The sequence below is a fragment of the Pseudoliparis swirei genome, chromosome 21, assembly GCF_029220125.1.
Source record: "Pseudoliparis swirei isolate HS2019 ecotype Mariana Trench chromosome 21, NWPU_hadal_v1, whole genome shotgun sequence".
NCBI classification, from domain to species: Eukaryota; Metazoa; Chordata; class Actinopteri; order Perciformes; family Liparidae; genus Pseudoliparis; species Pseudoliparis swirei.
Window position 1 is genome coordinate 4,178,480 of NC_079408.1, and position 21,326 is coordinate 4,199,805.

Sequence of the window (21,326 nt, forward strand, 5' to 3'; positions counted from 1 at the left end):
TATTACTCATAGTATAACTTATCGTATAAATCATGGTATTACTCATGGTATAACTTATGGTATTACTCATAGTATAACTTATCGTATAAATCATGGTATGACTCATGGTATTACTTATGGTCTTACTTATGGTATTTTTGTAGTTTTGAAGAAATGTTAGTTTCTTGATTATTGTTGTTCTGAGTTTGTACTCGTGGTAAAATTCGCTTATTGTGAGTCGATTTGGATGAAAGCGTCTGTAATGTAATGTAATGTAAAAGTACCCAAAACAGCGATAAAGAAATACTATATTAAAAGTAAATTTTCATGCATTGGAAATGCCACAAATTAACTAAGAAAGACTGCATTAAAATCTGTAAATGTCCCAACAAATATTCATAAGTTGATGTGATGCTTTTTATGTAAAATGTTGAAATAAGAGTAGAGGGGTCAACCCTTTACATCCTAATAATATGTAATATGTGGCAAACTAAAAAAGGGTAATAATGTAGAGTCAAAGAGACCTAAAGCAGGTTACTTAAAGCCAAAAGCTTTTTTAAGACAGGTTACAAATTGTATCGTGTGTATGAATAAATAAAGTTCATAAATAACATTTAGTTACAGCTGTTATCTCATCATGTCTCAGTCTAGTTGCTCATGATGGAAGTAATTGTGTCATATTATAATGTTGCACACTTTCCAGTTCAAATAATAATTGGCTTAATCTCAATTAAAAAAGAGCCATGTAATCATTATTATGCTATTAAAAATGTAATTATTGAAGTTATTGCAATGTATTATATTATGGAAATGAATGTTCTGTTTCCTTGTGATAATTTAAAAGGTACTTTAAGCACATTTGTCTTTGAAAACTATATTACAGGATGAAAAATAGAAAGATTATTACAAGTTTACAAGTCATCAAACATGAAATGTTTTATTATAAATAATAATATATTTACATTGATATACACATGATTCTGGTATCATTTGAATGATAGAACAGTGTGAAATAAATAGTGTAAACATTGCATCCATATCTTTGGCAGTGAAAGCGTGTGCAGCATGTTTCATTAAAAACAAAAACAACTCATGACTTTAAAGTTGTTTCATGAAATAAATACATTGAATACATTATTTAAACTTAACTATGAAGACTTAGTTAGTAGCATCCTATAACATAGCTGACTCAATGGTTATGTCCTGTCCTTCCCTGACTCCTTCCTCAAGAGGACAGATGACCAGCGGGGCGGTGTTCTTCCCATCATCAAGAACACAGGGGTTGAAGTACGGGTTGAGGGGCTCGTTGAAGTCACACCCAGTGAAAGTGTAAATGTGGGTCTTGGCCTCGGCGTCGTAGAAGGACACCGATCCTTCCTCGTAGTCCAGGAACACGCCCACTTTTTGGGGGGTTTCCTGGAGGCGGAGGTTGACGGAGGGGCTGGCACAGGCGCTGAGACTGCCCCCTTGGCGCCGACAGATCGCCCAATAACCGTTATCAGGACGCACCGTGATGGTCCCCTTCCTGCTGATGGACTCCCTGGTCACGCCAAGATCCCAGTCGGGTTTGTTTCCAACCTGCAGCACGAAATACAGTCAGACATGCAATTGTGATTCACGTTAGGCCGATTGTGTTTGAATATTCTACATGTAGAACTTGAACTAGAATCAGAGGGTATGATTTAAATTCTTTGCAGTCTTAAGCTGCTGATGTACTTCTGTTTAAGTGCACTTCTATCTTAAAGTGTGTGTTCCTGTATCTGAGCTCCTTACCTGAATCACCCAATAGCGTCTTCCAGATGCGAAACTTTGTTTCCCCAGAACGCAGACGCAGGAGTCAAACCGCTGAGGATTGTCTGGGAGTAAATTTGTCTTCTGGCTGCTGACGGTCACCTGTGGATCAACATTATCTTCATTACTATCATCATGTTCATCACATTTAATATTGGCTTGATTACAGCAATCAGTAGCCTAGTCGGAATTTCCCAGATCAGAGCATTTTATCCTGACTTTGAGTCCCTTTGCATTGAATGCGTCGCTTTACTTTACAGTCAAATGGAACACCGCATGGGTTATTTGAGAGCGGAGACTTTCGGTCTTTAAAGGCCAAAAATTTGGGAACTATTCTAAGAAAATATTTCGATTAAATCTGTGCCCTTAATGCATTTAATATCCCGATCGTACAATGAGACAATACCTTCTTTCTGTCTGGAGACAGGAGGAGCCAGCCTGAAGCAGTCTCAGGGTCCAGAGTGACATTGGCTGCAGAAACAAAGAAGAACAGTGAGTGAGGTCATAGGAAGAGGAACTAATCAAGGTTAAACTATTGAACAAAGCAATGAATGTTCGATTATACACGCGTAACACACCTGCATATTGATTCAGCTTGTCTGCTTCTGCAAAAGAGAGAATAAAAAGGTTATTTACATGAACTGAATTTCACAACAATCTTTGTAGTTTGTGAAGTAGATCATGTTTTTTTCCAAAGGACTACTGACCATCTGCAGACAGTTTGTCTGAGAGATCCTGGCAGATGTCGACAAGCTTGGAAAAAGCTCTCGTCACCATCCCAATGCAGTTATCAGCGTGGACTGCGACCTCAGACCAGTCTCTAGTGGATGGGAGTCGACTGCGAGACGGGAATCTCTAAACATGGGGAAGAACGCACAGGTTTGTCATGATTACACTTGTTAAAAAAACGCTGACGCTGCACAGAAAAGTTGAATTCCCTTCAGGTATCTCACCTGCAGGAGGTGAATCGGGCTCTGATCTTGCTCCAGCTGCTTCAGCTCGATGCCTCTCGCCTGCAGCTCATGGATTTCCTGCAGCAGCTCCTCGGACAGCTCTTGGGCTCTCATCTCAGCTTCTTGCTGATTCTCCTCCAGATCATCCACCAGCCTGGCCTGGTTCCTCTTGATGCTGGTTATCAGCAAGCAGCAGACCCGATCACTGCCCTCTATCTCCCTTTCTGTGATTTCCTGTCAATTAAAAACGGTAAATACGGTTACTTTTACAGTTAAAACAGGAAAACGTGCCCAGTGAGACTTTTACTTTATCAGAAACATACTTTGCTTTGATCCACAGAAGTTGTGATCTGCTCCATTTTTTTGCGTCTGGCTTGGATCATCTGTTTCAGGCTTGTCTTAGTGTCCCTCAAAGAGGTCTGCAAATGAAAGAAGGTAATGTAAATGTTAATGTTAATGAAACATTGATGTATTTACACATGAGAAAAAGGCAAGTAAAAGGACAGATTCTATGAAAGACAGAACAATTGGCAAAGTTGACATGCAGATGAAGACTAAAAGACCACTTGTCTCACCTTGACCCTCTTCTTCTCCTTCGCGATGGGAACTGTGTTGTGGTTTTTGTGTTCCCTCTCTGTGCATCTCACACAAACAGGCTTCTTGTCGCTCACGCAGAACATCGTCAGCGGCTTCTTGTGTATTCTGCAGTGGTGACTGACGGTGAAACTGGTCGGATCCATCAGCTGGTGTCTCTGTAGCAGTGGATCCCTCTCGTGTGGCGTGAGGTGAAGTTCACAATAAGATGCCATGCACGTCAGACACGACTGGACCGATGGGGATTTGTCTCCGCAGCAGATGTCACATAGAACTCCGTCAGCCTCCGAAAGTTGGATGACGTCATTATTCCTTTTTCCCGGGTTATTCTCCCATTGAGACCTTTTGATTTAAATCAAATTATGTTAAACCTCAATGAACTTAAGATATTTCAGGTTTATTATGGGGTTGCTGGAATAATTTAAAAAAGAGAATGCTTTTAATAACAAACCTTATATAGAAGTCAATGATTTCAGCAAATCCGTAGTTAATGCTGAGTTTTGGGCGAATGCTGAAAGTTTGTTTGCACAGCGGACACTCACACTCCCTCTTCGTATCCCAGTAGCCCTCGATGCAGTTCAGGCAAAAGTTGTGACCACAGGGGGTGGAGGTCGGGTCGGTGAAGATGTCCAGACAGATGCAGCACATGAACTGCTCCTCAACCGGCACGGGAAGGGCCATGTTTGCAGCTGGAAAAAAACATATGGCACTTAGCTTTATAGTTTTCACAATCTGATTTTAAATCTTCTTGTCTACAGAAAGAAAATTAAAAACAAAAATAAACCATTTACTATTCATCTATAAGTAGTGGTTAAATAGTCCCCTTGCTTTCTCTTCCAGCATAAAACAAAACTTTAACATGTTTTTAATTTCTCTACAACCGAATATTGAAACATTAGTTTTGTCTACCTTGATGTGTCGTCATGTCGAGTGTCCTGTTCATCCTCATATGTCAACGGGGTTTATATAGTCAGAGACACTCCTTATTTTCAGAAGGACAAGTAACTCTCCCATTCCTGTTAGCTCCTCCTCACCTAATTAGTCATCATTTCTTTGACACCTTGTACGTAAGTTTCCCGTGATTACTTGAGGACATGAAGAGCTTGTACGGGTATCTCCGTAGTAACATTAAAAAAAATGAAATCATTAGTTCCAGGAACGTGAGCAATTGAGCGGCAGACAAAACCAAAAATGTTTTCTTGATGACAAATCAATGTTTGTATGTGTGTCAAAAACCACCTGACGGAATAGTATGCACAAACATGTTCCGTCATGTGTGTGTGTTTAGATTAAAGATATATTATTTCACATTGCGCACACACACGCTCACACATGCCTACACAGACCCGATTTAATTACTTAATTGTTTCTTTCTTTTCTTTCTTTTAGCTTTTATTGTCTATCTTATGCATATCATTCTATTTTTGTAATTTTTTAAAATTTTAACTATTATATAGGTGGAGGCTTCAAATAAGCCCAGTTGGCTTTTTGTCTCATGCACTGTGATATTCATTTATCTCTGTTGAGATTTAAATGTTATTGTTTGAATTGTGCAAAATAAATTTTATTAATTGTGCAGTGTGCCTCAGGCAAAGTGTGTGCAGTTCTTCATTCTAAAAATCATTCCAAATATATGTGAATAATGCATTAAAAAACTCTCACAATGTACATAGAAAACAAACTTGATCAACTTCTGCAATCGCATCTTCAGACTCTCGCTTAAACTGAATAAATACTCATTAGATATTCTCGTAGTTTAAAGATATAAAAAAATGTTTGAGCTTTGTGGTTTGGAGGTGGAAAATGGGTATATTGTCTTTGATCCAGAAAATAATATAAGATAATTAATTGAACACAAAATGGCATATATGTATGTATATATATATATATATATATATATGTGTGTGTGTGTGTGTGTGTGTGTGTGTGTGTGTGTGTGTGTGTGTGTGTGTGTGTGTGTAATCGGTAGTGAACATATCTTGCAGTTTAAATAATAAAAGAAATGGAACATTTTGATGTGATGTTTAAGTTCTCTAACTTTGTCTCAAAGGCCTGGAAGAGGACTATTTAATTGTCATTTTAAAATATTTATCTCTGGAACAAGGACCACACCCTAAGCCAAATGGTACTTTTCCTCCCATGATTCATGATCAATAAAGAATTCTACTAAATTGATCTTCAACTCCAACCCCATCTGTGACCAGTCTTTTCAACGAAAATCAACGACCGCGATTTGGCGACGAGGATGGGATGAAAAGCTTCAGAAAGTTCTTTAGCCCCTCTGTTGCGGCTCCCGGAGATTTTGACAAAAAAAGAAGATATATTTATTTATGTTTTGCACAGTTGGGAATAATTCAAAGGGAACACCTCTTATCTTTGAGTTTGAGCTATTACTGTGTCACTGAAAAAACATGTCATATATTTTTAACAAAAATGTGCATCACTATAACGTCGCTGTCCAGCGTCTCTCCCTGCAGGTGGCTCATCAGGATATGCAGAGCCCCACCTTTGTTAAACTGACAATGGATATATTTATTTAAGTCACGGAGAAAAAAAGAGTTTAATTCTGCGTGGACATATTCATTTGCTTTCACTGCCCACGATGCTGCTTAACTGTATGCTTTATTTGTGAAAGGGAATTATCAAACATGTAATGTTGAAAGACTCTAAATCTACTTTTACGGTCTCCAAACTCAACTGCTGCTGCTGGTTCCGTGGCAGCTTGTGAGATATTAAGGAGGCCGTTAGTGAAAACGTGTTCGTCCTCCGGAGCGTTTCATAACTCCTCCGTCCTCGGTGTTCTCATCTAAAACTCTGTCAAAGTGACGACGCTCAGGGTAACCCTAGCAGAGGATATGCATTTTTAAAAAGGTGAGGTAACAGGGTGGACATGGCCTTTTTAATTTATTCAAATAATAAGTTATTACATTCAAACCATCCTTAGCATTCTAGAAACAGTAGGCTGCTGTGAAGCGCCCGGGGAGCTACTGGGGGTTTAGGTTTCACTAAAAGACACTTCGACACCACTTTTAACTGGAGGATGAATTTGGGGGTGGATCAGGACCTACATAGTTGTCTGATTAATTGATCGAGGTATAGTTTTTCTAATTTTCATAAGAGTTTGATTGTGTTATAACCAGTAAAATAGCAATACAATGTCAACAAATGTCTTTATTCTGGTTCTATAATTGTATAAATACAACAAAATATAGCAGTTGTATATATAATAGGACTATGTCCAAGTGTGCATGTATAGAAATAAAAGAAATATATGTGTAATCAGTAGTGAACATATTTTGCAGTATAAATATTAAAAGAAATGGAACATTTTGATGGTTAACAGTGGCTCCCCGCATCCGCTTCAAAACATTGGTTCATGCGGAGCGTGCTACGAACGGATCGAGTCCCGTCTACATCCAGGAAACGGTCAATCGACTTGTGACTCCGTCACTTCGAGCTAATCACGCGACAAAATCCAGACTGTTTGCGGCTCCGGCTCCTCGGTGGTGGACCGAGCTCCACACTGACAGCAGGAAGTCTCTACGTCTTCACCCGGAGACTAAAAACACAACGTGTCCAACTATATCTTGAATAAAAACAGATTAGCACTTCATTGGCACTGGAATGGCACTTACTTATGGTATTAATCATGGTATTACTCATGGTATAACTTATGATATTACTCATGGTATAACTTATCGTATAAATCATGGTATTACTCATGGTATAACTTATGGTATTACTCATAGTATAACTTATCGTATAAATCATGGTATGACTCATGGTATTACTTATGGTCTTACTTTTGGTATTTTTGTAGTTTTGAAGAAATGTTAGTTTCTTGATTATTGTTGTTCTGAGTTTGTACTCGTGGTAAAATTCGCTTATTGTGAGTCGATTTGGATGAAAGCGTCTGTAATGTAATGTAATGTAAAAGTACCCAAAACAGCGATAAAGAAATACTATATTAAAAGTAAATTCTCATGCATTGGAAATGCCACAAATTAACTAAGAAAGACTGCATTAAAATCTGTAAATGTCCCAACAAATTTTCATAAGTTGATGTGATGCTTTTTATGTCAAATTTTGAAATAAGAGTAGAGGGGTCAACCCTTTACATCCTCATGGTAATATGTGGCAAACTAAAAAAGGGTAATAATGTAGAGTCAAAGAGACCTAAAGCAGGTTAATTAAAGCCTAAAGCTTTTTTAAGACAGGTTACAAATTGTATCGTGTGTATAAATGAATAAAGTTCATAAATAACATTTAGTTACAGCTGTTATCTCATCATGTCTCAGTCTAGTTGCTCATGATGGAAGTAATTGTATCATATTATAATGTTGCACACTTTCCAGTTCAAATAATAATTGGCTTAATCTCAATTAAAAAAGAGCCATGTAATCATTATTATGCTATTAATAATGTAATTATTGAAGTTATTGTAATGTATTATATTATGGAAATGAATGTTCTGTTTCCATGTGATAATTTAAAAGGTACTTTAAGCACATTTGTCTTTGAAAACTATATTACAGGATGAAAAATAGAAAGATTATTACAAGTATACAAGTCATCAAACATGAAATGTTTTATTATAAATAATAATATATTTACATTGATATACACATGATTCTGGTATCATTTGAATGATAGAACAGTGTTAAATAAATAGTGTAAACATTGCATCCATATCTTTGGCAGTGAAAGCGTGTGCAGCATGTTTCATTAAAAACAAAAACAACTCATGACTTTAAAGTTGTTTCATGAAATAAATACATTGAATACATTATTTAAACTTAACTATGAAGACTTAGTTAGTAGCATCCTATAACATAGCTGACTCAATGGTTACGTCCTGTCCTTCCCTGTCTCCTTCCTCAAGAGGACAGATGACCAGCGGGGCGGTGTTCTTCCCATTATCGAGAACACAGGGGTTGAAGTACGGGTTGAGGGGCTCGTTGAAGTCACACCCAGTGAAAGTGTAAATGTGGGTCTTGGCCTCGGCGTCGTAGAAGGACACCGATCCTTCCTCGTAGTCCAGGAACACGCCCACTTTCTGGGGGGTTTCCTGGAGGCGGAGGTTGACGGAGGGGCTGGCACAGGCGCTGAGACTGCCCCCTTGGCGCCGACAGATCGCCCAATAACCGTTATCAGGACGCACCGTGATGGTCCCCTTCCTGCTGATGGACTCCCTGGTCACGCCAAGATCCCAGTCGGGTTTGTTTCCAACCTGCAGCACGAAATACAGTCAGACATGCAATTATGATTCACGTTAGGCCGATTGTGTTTGAATATACTCCATGTAGAACTTGAACTAGAATCAGAGTGTATTATTTAAATTCTTTGCAGTCTTAAGCTGCTGATGTACTTCTGTTTAAGTGCACTTCTAGCTTAAAGTGTGTGTTCCTGTATCTGAGCTCCTGACCTGAATCACCCAATAGCGTCTTCCAGATGCAAAACTTTGTTTCCCCAGAACGCAGACGCAGGAGTCAAACCGCTGAGGATTGTCTGGGAGTAAATTTGTCTTCTGCCTGCTGACGGTCACCTGTGGATCAACATTATCTTCATTACTATCATCATGTTCATCACATTTAATATTGGCTTGATTACAGCAATCAGTAGCCTAGTCGGATTTTCCCAGATCAGAGCATTTCATCCTGACTTTGAGTCCCTTTGCATTGAATGCGTCGCTTTACTTTACAGTCAAATGGAACACCGCATGGGTTATTTGAGAGCGGAGACTTTCGGTCTTTAAAGGCCAAAAATTTGGGAACTATTCTAAGAAAATATTTCGATTAAATCTGTGCCCTTAATGCATTTAATATCCCGATCGTACAATGAGACAATACCTTCTTTCTGTCTGGAGACAGGAGGAGCCAGCCTGAAGCAGTCTCAAGGTCCAGAGTGACATTGGCTGCAGAAACAAAGAAGAACAGTGAGTGAGGTCATAGGAAGAGGAACTAATCAAGGTTAAACTATTGAACAAGGAAATGAATGTTCGATTATACACGCGTAACACACCTGCATATTGATTCAGCTTGTCTGCTTCTGCAAAAGAGAGAATAAAAAGGTTATTTACATGAACTGAATTTCACAACAATCTTTGTAGTTTGTGAAGTAGATCATGTTTTTTTCCAAAGGACTACTGACCATCTGCAGACAGTTTGTCTGAAAGATCCTGGCAGATGTCGACAAGCTTGGAAAAAGCTCTCGTCACCATCCCAATGCAGTTATCAGCGTGGACTGCGACCTCAGACCAGTCTCTAGTGGATGGGAGTCGACTGCGAGACGGAAATCTCTAAACATGGGGAAGAACGCACAGGTTTGTCATGATTACACTTGTTAAAAAAACGCTGACGCTGCACAGAAAAGTTGAATTCCCTTCAGGTATCTCACCTGCAGGAGGTGAATCGGGCTCTGATCTTGCTCCAGCTGCTTCAGCTCGATGCCTCTCGCCTGCAGCTCATGGATTTCCTGCAGCAGCTCCTCGGACAGCTCTTGGGCTCTCATCTCAGCTTCTTGCTGATTCTCCTCCAGATCATCCACCAGCCTGGCCTGGTTCCTCTTGATGCTGGTTATCAGCAAGCTGCAGACCCGATCACTGCCCTCTATCTCCCTTTCTGTGATTTCCTGTCAATTAAAAACGGTAAATACGGTTACTTTTACAGTTAAAACAGGAAAACGTGCCCAGTGAGACCTTTACTTTATCAGAAACATACTTTGCTTTGATCCACAGAAGTTGTGATCTGCTCCATTTTTTTGCATCTGGCTTGGATCATCTGTTTCAGGCTTGTCTTAGTGTCCCTCAAAGAGGTCTGCAAAAGAAAGAAGGTAATGTTAAATGTTAAATGTTAATGAAACATTGATGTATTTATACATGAGAAAAAGGAAAGTAAAAGGACAGATTCTATGAAAGACATAACAATTGGCAAAGTTGACATGCAGATGAAAACTAAAAGACCAGTTGTCTCACCTTGACCCTCTTCTTCTCCTTCGCGATGGGAACTGTGTTGTGGTTTTTGTGTTCCCTCTCTGTGCATCTCACACAAACAGGCTTCTTGTCGCTCACGCAGAACATCGTCAGCGGCTTCTTGTGTATTCTGCAGTGGTGACTGACGGTGAAACTGGTCGGATCCATCAGCTGGTGTCTCTGCAGCAGTGGATCCCTCTCGTGTGGCGTGAGGTGAAGTTCACAATAAGATGCCATGCACGTCAGACACGACTGGACCGATGGGGATTTGTCTCCGCAGCAGATGTCACAGGGAACTCCGTCAGCCTCCGAAAGTTGGACGAGGTCATTATTCCTTTTTCCCGGGTTATTCTCCCATTGAGACCTTTTGATTTAAATCAAATTATGTTAAACCTCAATGAACTTAAGATATTTCAGGTTTATTATGGGGTTGCTGGAATAATTTAAAAAAGAGAATGCTTTTAAGAACAAACCTTATATAGAAGTCAATGATTTCAGCAAATCCGTAGTTAATGCTGAGTTTTGGGCGAATGCTGAAAGTTTGTTTGCACAGCGGACACTCACACTCCCTCTTCGTATCCCAGTAGCCCTCGATGCAGTCCAGGCAAAAGTTGTGACCACAGGGGATGGAGGTCGGGTCGCGAAAGATGTCCAGACAGATGCAGCACATGAACTGCTCCTCAACCGGCACGGGAAGGGCCATGTTTGCAGCTGGAAAAAAACATATGGCACTTAGCTTTAGAGTTTTCACAATCTGATTTTAAATCTTCTTGTCTACAGAAAGAAAATTAAAAACAAAAATAAACCATTTACTATTCATCTATAAGTAGTGGTTAAATAGTCCCCTTGCTTTCTCTTCCAGCATAAAAGAAAACTTTAACATGTTTTTAATTTCTCTACAACCGAATATTGAAACATTAGTTTTGTCTACCTTGATGTGTCGTCGTGTCGAGTGTCCTGTTCATCCTCATATGTCAACGGGGTTTATATAGTCAGAGGCACTCCTTATTTTCAGAAGGACAAGTAACTCTCCCATTCCTGTTAGCTCCTCCTCGCCTAATTAGTCATCATTTCTTTGACACCTTGTACGTCAGTTTCCCGTGATTACTTGAGGACATGAAGAGCTTGTACACGTATTCCCGTAGTAACATTAAAAAAATGAAATCATTAGTTCCAGGAACGTGAGCAATTGAGCAGAAGCCAAAACCAAAAATGTTTTCTTGATGACAAATCAATGTATGTGTCAAAAACCACCTGATGGAATAGTATGCACAAAGATGTTCCGTCATGTGTGTGTGTTTAGATTAAAGATATATTATTTCACATTGCGCACACACACGCTCACACATGCACACACATGCCTACACAGACCCGATTTAATTACTTAATTGTTTCTTTCTTTTCTTTCTTTTAGCTTTTCTTGTCTATCTTATGCATATCATTCTATTTTTGTAATTTTAAACATTTTTAAATATTATATAGGTGGAGGCTTCAAATAAGCCCAGTTGGCTTTTTGTCTCATGCACTGTGATATTCATTTATCTCTGTTGAGATTTAAATGTTATTGTTTGAATTGTGTAAAATAAATTGTATTAATTGTGCAGTGTGCCTCAGGCAAAGTGTGTGCAGTTCTTCATTCTAAAAATCATTCCAAATATATGTGAATAATGCATTAAAAAACTCTCACAATGTACATAGAAAACAAACTTGATCAACTTCTGCAATCGCATCTTCAGACTCTCACTGTCTTCAATTAACTAAACACATTATTTCAATATTTAACGCTTAAACTGAATAAATACTCATTAGATATTCTAGTAGTTTAAAGATATTAAAAAATGTGTGAGCTTTGTGGTTTGGAGGTGGAAAATGGGTATATTGTCTTTGATCCAGACAATAATATAAGATAATTAATTGAACACAAAATGGCATATATGTATATATATATATATGTATATATGTGTGTGTTTGTGTGTGTGTGTGTGTGTGTGTGTATGTGTGTAATCGGTAGTGAACATATCTTGCAGTATAAATAATAAAAGAAATGGAACATTTTGATGTGATGTTTAAGTTCTCTAATGTTGTCTCAAAGGCCTGGAAGAGGACTATTTAATTGTCATTTTAAAATATTTATCTCTGGAACAAGGACCACACCCTAAGCCAGTGGTGTCCAGCAAATTGTGCTTTTCCTCCCATGATTCATGATCAATAAAGAATTCTACTAAATTGATCTTCAACTCCAACCCCATCTGTGACCAGTCTTTTCAACGAAAATCAACGACCGCGATTTGGCGACGAGGATGGGATGAAAAGCTTCAGAAAGCGCATGCGGCTCTTTAGCCCCTCTGTTGCGGCTCCCGGAGGTTTTGACAAAAAAAGAAGATATATTTATTTATGTTTTGCCCAGTTGGGAATAATTCAAAGGGAACACCTCTTATCTTTGAGTTTGAGCTATTACTGTGTCACTGAAAAAAACATGTAATATATTTTTAACAAAAATGTGCGTCACATCCTATAACGTCGCTGTCCAGCGTCTCTCCCTGCAGGTGGCTCATCAGGATATGCAGAGCCCCGCCTTTGTTAAACTGACAATGGATTATTTCTTTTTTAAGTCACGGAGAAAAAAAGAGTTTAATTCTGCGTGGACATATTCATTTGCTTTCACTGCCAATGTTAAGAGAGACGCGTACGTGAACCGAATTCTGTCGCCTCGGGTGAGAGACGGAAAGAAAAGGCACGCCGCAGTCTGCTCGGGTAGGGGAAACCGGGGGAGGAGAGGAACGGGAACGAGACGGGAGAGGAGAGATGGAGAGGAGGGGGGGGAAAGGTTTGAGGTGCGAGCCGGCTCACACCGGGTACTTTATTGAGGGGAAATAATCGTGCTCTAATGACAGACGTGTAGATAACTGTCGTAAAAGCCCGTCGGCGGCGCCCAGGCGCAGCGCGTCACCGCGCGCTGCTAACCTGTCGCACTGGAGAGGACACGGGTCCACACGGGTCACGATGCCCGGCCTCTCTTCTGACGAACGGCCCCGGTCACGGTATCCTCGCCGGCACGCTTCGAGGGGGAGAGGGAAACTCGAGCGAGGGCGAAGACCGAGTTAAGGGGGAGAGGAGGCGGAGATCAGTAACTCCCTCTATATGATTCTGCGATCGTTCGGGCCTGATGAGCGACGCGCGTGCACCTCGACAGTGGTTGCTGTTTGGCTCGGCGCGCGACACCCCTAGATGATGTCAGATCGATCTCCGCGGAGAGAAACGCTGTGTATTCAATTATCTGGTCTCCTCCCAGCCCGCTCTGAGGGTACAAGGCTCGTAGAGCGGCTGGCGGGACATTTATTGATATTCTTATTCTTAGGACAAACTCCGCGACGAGGACTCGGTGGTACGAGTCCCTCTCTTGCTCCCCGAACCAACCACGGCTCGGCGGAGAGACGGAGGTCTACCGGCTGCAGCGATATCTCTCGTTAGTACAAAATGTCAGTTACCAGTGTGTGAGGAATCAGTATGTGCCCTGAGTGACGGAGATCAGTGGGTGTAGCCGTGTAGATGTCGCTCAGACTCACCTCGGGGGCGGCGGGGGGGGTCCGCTCTCGGGTCTCTGCCTTTGGTCTTCTCGGGTGGGTCGACAGGTGAAGAAATAGGACTCACAAAAAAGTAGGTCCACGAACCGAATGTAAAGTTTAAGACTGCAAGGCAGCCAAGTATTTTATTCAAAAAAAGAAGAAAGAAATAAACAAAGTACAATTATAAGTGATTTCCCTCTCGGGAGCCTGACGCAAAAGTCACAAGAACTCAAAAAAACTCTTTTTCTTCAGCCTTCAGAAAAGAAAGAAGAAAAATAGACAAAGTACGTCAGGCGCCCGTGAGTTCTTCACGGACGCCTGACGCAAACCACAACATATGAAAAACCCTTTTTTTCTCAAAAACTCTCCCAAAAGAACTCTTTTCCTTTTCTCTGTTCGTCACCTTTATACCCTCGGCTCCTCCCACTTTTACCGGATATCCGTCCCTCTCTGGGGGTGCTGATGGGGGGTTCATCCCCCCCCCCTCTCTTCCTGAGAGGTTCTGGGGAGACTCTCTGTCCCACATCAAAGAGGGGGACTGTTGTCTTAGCTGGTTTAGATGAGCTCGGTCACCTCCGTGTCTCCTCTTATCTCTCAGGCACTTAGGGTACCCTCTTTATGATCCTTTCAGGCTTGGTGAGACTTCCCGATGCCAGTGACATCAAACACACTCTAACCGGGGGTCAGGATACGGAACATATTGGGAGACATATATCACATTATCATATCAATGACCATTGATCTACAGGCAGGTTAACACACATGAATCCAGGCTTGTGTTTATTCACTTCGTAGTAACATCCTCTCTGGCCCATTTGGTCAGGATTTGGGCTCCTGAACACACAATCAACCAGGTCTTCATTTGAATATCACAAGAGGTGCCATGGTCCTGTCGTGTCGAGCCGGTTGTAAACGCCTCCGCTGACCCCTCAGGACCCGTGTTCTGTCACACCTGGCCCTCTGCTTCTCGTCCCAGCGATGGCCTCGATGCTTTCATCTGATTTTACAGCCACTCTCCCTGTCGGCCGGCATGATGGATTCCTTGTTGCTTTCCTATTGTTGTAGTCTAATGGAACTGGGGTCCCCTTTGATCTGTTTTATTACTCACATTCCGCATTTACTTTTCCCGGCCTGGTCTATTCTCGCTAATCCCAGAAAAATTCGCATTTATTTGTCCCACTTCTAACACCAACGATGCTGCTTACCTGTATGCTTTATATGTGAAAGGGAATTATCAAACATGTAATGTTGAAAGATTCTAAATCTACTTTTATGAAGTCTCCAAACTCAACTGCTTCTGCTGGTTCCGTGGCAGCTTGTGAGATAGTCAGGAGTCCGTTAGTGAAAACGTGTTCGTCCTCCGGAGCGTTTCATCACTCCTCCGTCCTCGGTGTTCTCATCTAAAACTCTGTCAAAGTGACGACGCTCAGGGTAACCGTAGCAGAGGATATGCGTTTTTAAAAAGGTGAGGTAATAGGGTAAACATGGCCTATTTAATTTATTCAAATAATAAGTTATTACATTTAAACCATCCTTAGCATTCTAGAAACAGTGGGCTGCTGTGAAGCGCCCGGGGAGCTACTGGGGGTTCAGGTCTCACTAAAGGACACTTCGACACCACTTTTAACTGGAGGAGGAATTTGGGGGTGGATCAGGACCGACATAGTTGTCTGATTAATTGATCAAGGTATATTTTTTTCTAATCTTCATAATTGTGTTATAACCTGTAAAATAGCAATACAATGTGAACAAATGTCTTTATTCTGGTTATATAATTGTATAAATACAACAAAATATAGCAGTTGTATACATAATATGTCCAAGTGTGCATGTATAAAAATAAAAGAAATAGAGATTATCCGGCGTGATATATAACCTTCTGAATTATTATATAGATGAATTTACATTTATAAACACATGAGTCTGGTATCATTTGATTGATAGAACAGTGTGAAACTGAGAAAAGAATATAATTCATGCGGTCAGAAAGAGTGTAAACATTGCATCTATATTTTTGGCAGTGAAAGCATATGCAGCATGTTTCATTAAAAACAAAGGCATCTCATAACACTAAACTTCATTAATGCCAGTGTTGGTTAGATACTAGTACAGAACAATATATTATTTAAACTTAATTATGAAGACTTAGTTAGTAGCATCCTATAACATAGCTGACTCAATGGTTACGTCCTGTCCTTCCCTGACTCCTTCCTCAAGAGGACAGATGACCAGCGGGGCGGTGTTCTTCCCATCATCAAGAACACAGGGGTTGAAGTACGGGTTGAGGGGCTCGTTGAAGTCACACCCAGTGAAAGTGTAAATGTGGGTCTTGGCCTCGGCGTCGTAGAAGGACACCGATCCTTCCTCGTAGTCCAGGAACACGCCCACTTTCTGGGGGGTTTCCTGGAGGCGGAGGTTGATGGAGGGGCTGGCACAGGCGCTGAGACTGCCCCCTTGGCGCCGACAGATCGCCCAATAACCGTTATCAGGACGCACCGTGATGGTCCCCTTCCTGCTGATGGACTCCCTGGTCACGCCAAGATCCCAGTCGGGTTTGTTTCCAACCTGCAGCACGAAATACAGTCAGACATGCAATTGTGATTCACGTTAGGCCGATTGTGTTTGAATATTCTACATGTCAGAGGGTTTTATTTAAATTCCTTGCAGTCTTAAGCTGCTGATGTACTTCTGTTTAAGTGCACTTCTATCTTAAAGTGTGTGTTCCTGTATCTGAGCTCCTTACCTGAATCAACCAATAGCGTCTTCCAGATGCGAAACTTTGTTTCCCCAGAATGCAGACGCAGGAGTCAAACCGCTGAGGATTGTCTGGGAGTGGGGCAGTATTACTCTGCCTGCTGACGGTCACCTGTGGATCAACATTATCATCGTTACTATTACAGGATGTTTGAGAGCGGCTGCTCGACAATTTGAAGCTCAAACTTGTGTGTCTTCAAATGTGAGGACTTTTAGTTTCTTAATAAATCTGTGCCCTTAATGCATTTAATATACCGATCGTACAATGAGACAATACCTGCTTTCTGTCTGGAGACAGGAGGAGCCAGCCTGAAGCAGTCTCAGGGTCCAGAGTGACATTGGCTGCAGAAACAAAGAAGAACAGTGAGTGAGGTCATAGGAAGAGGAACTAATCAAGGTTAAACTATTGAACAAGGAAATGAATGTTCGATTATACACGCGTAACACACCTGCATATTGATTCAGCTTGTCTGCTTCTGCAAAAGAGAGAATAAAAAGGTTATTTTCATGAACTGAATTTCACAACAATCTTTGTAGTTTGTGAAGTAGATCATGTTTTTTTCCAAAGGACTACTGACCATCTGCAGACAGTTTGTCTGAGAGATCCTGGCAGATGTCGACAAGCTTGGAAAAAGCTCTCGTCACCACCCCAATGCAGTTATCAGCGTGGACTGCGACCTCAGACCAGTCTCTAGTGGATGGGAGTCGACTGCGAGACGGAAATCTCTAAAAATGGGGAAGATCGCACAGGTTTGTCATGATTATACTTGTTAAAAAAACGCTGACGCTGCACAGAAAAGTTGAATTCCCTTCAGGTATCTCACCTGCAGGAGGTGAATCGGGCTCTGATCTTGCTCCAGCTGCTTCAGCTCGATGCCTCTCGCCTGCAGCTCATGGATTTCCTGCAGCAGCTCCTCGGACAGCTCTTGGGCTCTCATCTCAGCTTCTTGCTGATTCTCCTCCAGATCATCCACCAGACTGGCCTGGTTCCTCTTGATGCTGGTTATCAGCAAGCCGCAGACCCGATCACTGCCCTCTATCTCCCTTTCTGTGATTTCCTGTCGATTAAGACGATAAATACGATTACTTTTACAGTTAAAACAGGAAAACGTGCCCAGTGAGACCTTTACTTTATCAGAAACATACTTTGCTTTGATCCACAGAAGTTGTGATCTGCTCAATTGATTTGCGTCTGGCTTGGATCATCTGTTTCAGGCTTGTCTTCGTGTCCCTCAAAGAGGTCTGCAAAAGAAAGGAGGTAATGTTAAATGTTAATGTTAATGAAACATTGATGTATTTACACATGAGAAAAAGGCAAGTAAAAGGACAGATTCTATGAAAGACATAACAATTGGCAAAGTTGACATGCAGATGAAGACTAAAAGACCAGTTGTCTCACCTTGACCCTCTTCTTCTCCTTCACGATGGGAATTGTGTTGTGGTTTTTGTGTTCCCTCTCTGTGCATTTCACACAAACAGGCTTCTTGTCGTTCACGCAGAACATCGTCAGCGGCTTCTTGTGTTTTCTGCAGTGGTGACTGACGGTGAAACTGGTCGGATCCATCAGCTGGTGTCTCTGCAGCAGTGGATCCCTCTCGTGTGGCGTGAGGTGAAGTTTACAATAAGATGCCATGCACGTCAGACACGACTGGACCGATGGGGATTTGTCTCCGCAGCAGATGTCACAGGGAACTCCGTCAGCCTCCGAAAGTTGGACGACGGAATTATTCCTGCTTTCCGGATTATTCTCCCATTGAGACCTTTTGATTTCAATCAAATTCTGTTAGATCTCAATGAAACTAAAATATTTCAGGTTTATTATGGGGTTGCTGGAATAATTTAAAAAAGAGAATGCTTTTAATAACAAACCTTATATAGAAGTCAATGATTTCAGCAAATCCGTAGTTAATGCTGAGTTTTGGGCGAATGCTGAAAGTTTGTTTGCACAGCGGACACTCACACTCCCTCTTCGTATCCCAGTAGTCCTCGATGCAGCCCAGGCAAAAGTTGTGACCACAGGGGGTGGAGGTCGGGTCGCTGAAGATGTCCAGACAGATGCAGCACATGAACTGCTCCTCAACCGGCACGGGAAGGGCCATGTTTGCAGCTGGAAAAAAACATATGGCACTTAGCTTTATAGTGTCTAAACGACAATTTTTGCTTCGGCAAACCTGAGATAGTCGGGCCGTTATATAATTAAAAATTCTGCGATAAGTCTTTTAGGAATTTAAAAATAAGTCACATAACTGCTATGTACAACTTTTCACAATACAAGTTTGTGTCGTAGTTCATTTTAAATCAAGTCACGTCACACAGAAACGTTAAATAAAAAGACTGTTCCTGCAGAAAACAGAAAACAGAACACTTTTACCATCTGATTTTAGATTTTTTTAAACTACAAAATAAAAGTAAACCATTTACTATTTAGCAATAAATAATGGTTAAACAGCTCCCTTGCTTTCTCTTCCAGCATAAAACAAAACTTTAACATGTTTTTAATATCTGCGCACACAAATATAGACATATTAGTTTTGTCTACCTTGATGTGTTGCCATGCCGAGTGTCCTGTCCTGTGTGTCAGTTCAGAACGCAGCTGGCTTTATATATTCAGAGACACTCCTTATTTTCAGAGGGATAAGTCTTATTCCCGTTTAGCTCCTCCTCAGCTAATTAATCATAAATTATTTGTCACCTCCTAGCTTCCACACATTACTTGAGGACATCAGGCAGTTGTGCAGGTTTTGAAGAAAGACTTGTATTGTCATATTACATATACATACAGTATATAAAATGTATTCTTTGCATTTAACCCATCCTAAGTTATTAAGGAAGAGTGGGCTTCAGGGAACAGCCGTGGAGTCACTGGGGGTCCAGTTCGTTGCTCAAGGACACTTCGACATGCAACTAATAGCGATAGCGGGGAATCGAACCGACTACCTTGCGGTTGCAGGACGACCACTCTCCCCACTGAGCTAAAGCTACAGCCACCCCGCAGCCAGAGACCAAGCTGTACTTGGAATTGTTTTATTCGCACGCTAGAATTATATATATGGATGATTAGTTCCAGGAACATGAACGATTGAGCAGCAGCCAAAACCTGAAGTCTTTTACTTGACGACAATCGTTTTTTTGGGGTGAATTGATTAAAATGATAGTTTTGATTTTTTTAATTGGGGTTGTATAAGTCTATTACCCAAAGTATTATGGCAGAATTACCTGGCATGGAAGCAAATCAATACTTTGCTATGGACGGGGGCAACAGCCAAACCTAAAAAAATAGCCCAACTCGAAGAATCAATGTCAGCTTAAAGGGCAAGTGCGGTATTATTCAACCTGGATTTCAACAGAAATGTGATATTATGTTTTCATTCATTTATTGAAAGTATTTTCTTCATATATAAATAAGAAGAGCAATAGTTTGTGTTGGGAAGTACCAAAACATGGGTTTAAATAAACCCATAAAGTAGACAATGGAATATAGTGTTCTCCTGTCTGAAGATGGAGGCTCCAAGTTCTTTCACATGAGTATGAGTCATGTAATTACAATGTGTGTTTGTGCTCTTTAACTGCAACAAACACTATAATTACACATTATTAAAGTCGTATAATAATAAGGTCACAGTCATCATAGTTATCAATCTGGTCCAACTAGATTATCCATTTGAATAGATAGATAGATAGATAGATATATACTTTATTAATCCCCAAGGGGAAATTTGTCGAGCCAGTAGCAGCAACACACAAGAATAAAAATAAAAATAAAAAAACACAAATATAAGAAGGGTTAGGGTGATCTGGCAAGAGGTGAACTGTTGTAGAGCCTCATAGCCGTCGGCAGGAATGTTCTCCTGTATCTCTCCTTGTGGCAGCGGAGCGTGAGGAGACGTCTGGAGAAAGTACTCCTCTGTCCCTGTAGGAGGTGGTGGAGAGGGTGGTCCGGGTTGTCCAATATGGACACCAGTTTCTTCAACGTCCTCCTCTCCACCACCTGTTCCAGGTGCTCCAGCTGGCAGCCGATGATGGAGCCAGCCTTCCTAACCAGTTTGTTAAGACGGCTGGTGTCACCGGCTCCGATGCTGCTCCCCCAGCAGACAATGTATTCAAGTGTTATGCAGGTGACACCCAGCTGTACATTCCTGGAATAACCATTTAGCTACCTTAGTTTCTCAACAGTTTCTTCATTAACAGATACGTGAAGAAAAAACTGTGTCTTGAGTCCTTCAATAAGTCATTTTAGGTGACAAGCGTGAAGATTAGTTGAATGTTAGAGTAAAAATGTGTAAATATTGTGCTTCATTTGAACCAAGACAATGATCTCTCCCAAATCTTAACCAAGTAATGTGAATGCCTAAAACATCTTCCTTATGTTTTAGTTGCTTCAAGCAAATATTGTATAATTAATTATAGATTTAGTCAAAGTATTTAAACCTCATTTCTAAGAGTTTAGTATTCACAAGGCAAACATGGGTGTAATTATTTACCCTGACCCATTAAAAATCAGACAACCAAGATGAATCAATCCTTTGCACATAAAGAGCTTTGTTTTCCAAACCTTCATAAACACTTTGGGGATTTCAGAGGTGAAAGAGATGGAGGTGGAGGACGGAGGAAACAGGAACAGTTGGGGGTCGAGGAGGCGGCAGAGCAGAAGGACGCGATGCTTGTGATGTGATTAAACGTCCGCTCGAACACAGGGGTCTACTGGAACCGAGACATTGT

General features: G+C 41.0%; 3 protein-coding genes across 3 annotated transcripts; all 3 read right to left on the reverse strand.

The window, feature by feature from the left end:
* Positions 1-948: 948 nt before the first annotated feature.
* Positions 949-3,998, reverse strand: LOC130211559 (E3 ubiquitin-protein ligase TRIM39-like). The gene is made up of 9 exons (XM_056442368.1): positions 3,769-3,998; positions 3,299-3,659; positions 3,047-3,142; positions 2,724-2,957; positions 2,478-2,625; positions 2,349-2,375; positions 2,177-2,241; positions 1,753-1,872; positions 949-1,557 (listed from the first exon to the last, which is right to left on the reverse strand). The coding sequence occupies exons 1-9, from the start codon at positions 3,996-3,998 to the stop codon at positions 1,153-1,155; spliced, it is 1,686 nt and encodes a 561-aa protein (XP_056298343.1). The 3' UTR covers positions 949-1,152.
* Positions 3,999-7,910: 3,912 nt separating this feature from the next.
* LOC130211560 (E3 ubiquitin-protein ligase TRIM21-like) lies at positions 7,911-10,990 on the reverse strand. Its single transcript, XM_056442369.1, has 9 exons — positions 10,761-10,990; positions 10,291-10,651; positions 10,037-10,132; positions 9,714-9,947; positions 9,468-9,615; positions 9,339-9,365; positions 9,167-9,231; positions 8,743-8,862; positions 7,911-8,547 (listed from the first exon to the last, which is right to left on the reverse strand). Exons 1-9 carry the CDS (start codon positions 10,988-10,990, stop codon positions 8,143-8,145), a joined length of 1,686 nt encoding a protein of 561 aa, XP_056298344.1. The 3' UTR covers positions 7,911-8,142.
* A 4,608-nt stretch (positions 10,991-15,598) lies between these two features.
* LOC130211557 (E3 ubiquitin-protein ligase TRIM39-like) lies at positions 15,599-19,176 on the reverse strand. Its single transcript, XM_056442366.1, has 10 exons — positions 19,147-19,176; positions 18,477-18,714; positions 18,007-18,367; positions 17,754-17,849; positions 17,432-17,665; positions 17,186-17,333; positions 17,057-17,083; positions 16,885-16,949; positions 16,597-16,719; positions 15,599-16,418 (listed from the first exon to the last, which is right to left on the reverse strand). Exons 1-10 carry the CDS (start codon positions 19,160-19,162, stop codon positions 16,014-16,016), a joined length of 1,713 nt encoding a protein of 570 aa, XP_056298341.1. The 5' UTR covers positions 19,163-19,176; the 3' UTR covers positions 15,599-16,013.
* Between the last annotated feature and the right edge of the window lie 2,150 nt (positions 19,177-21,326).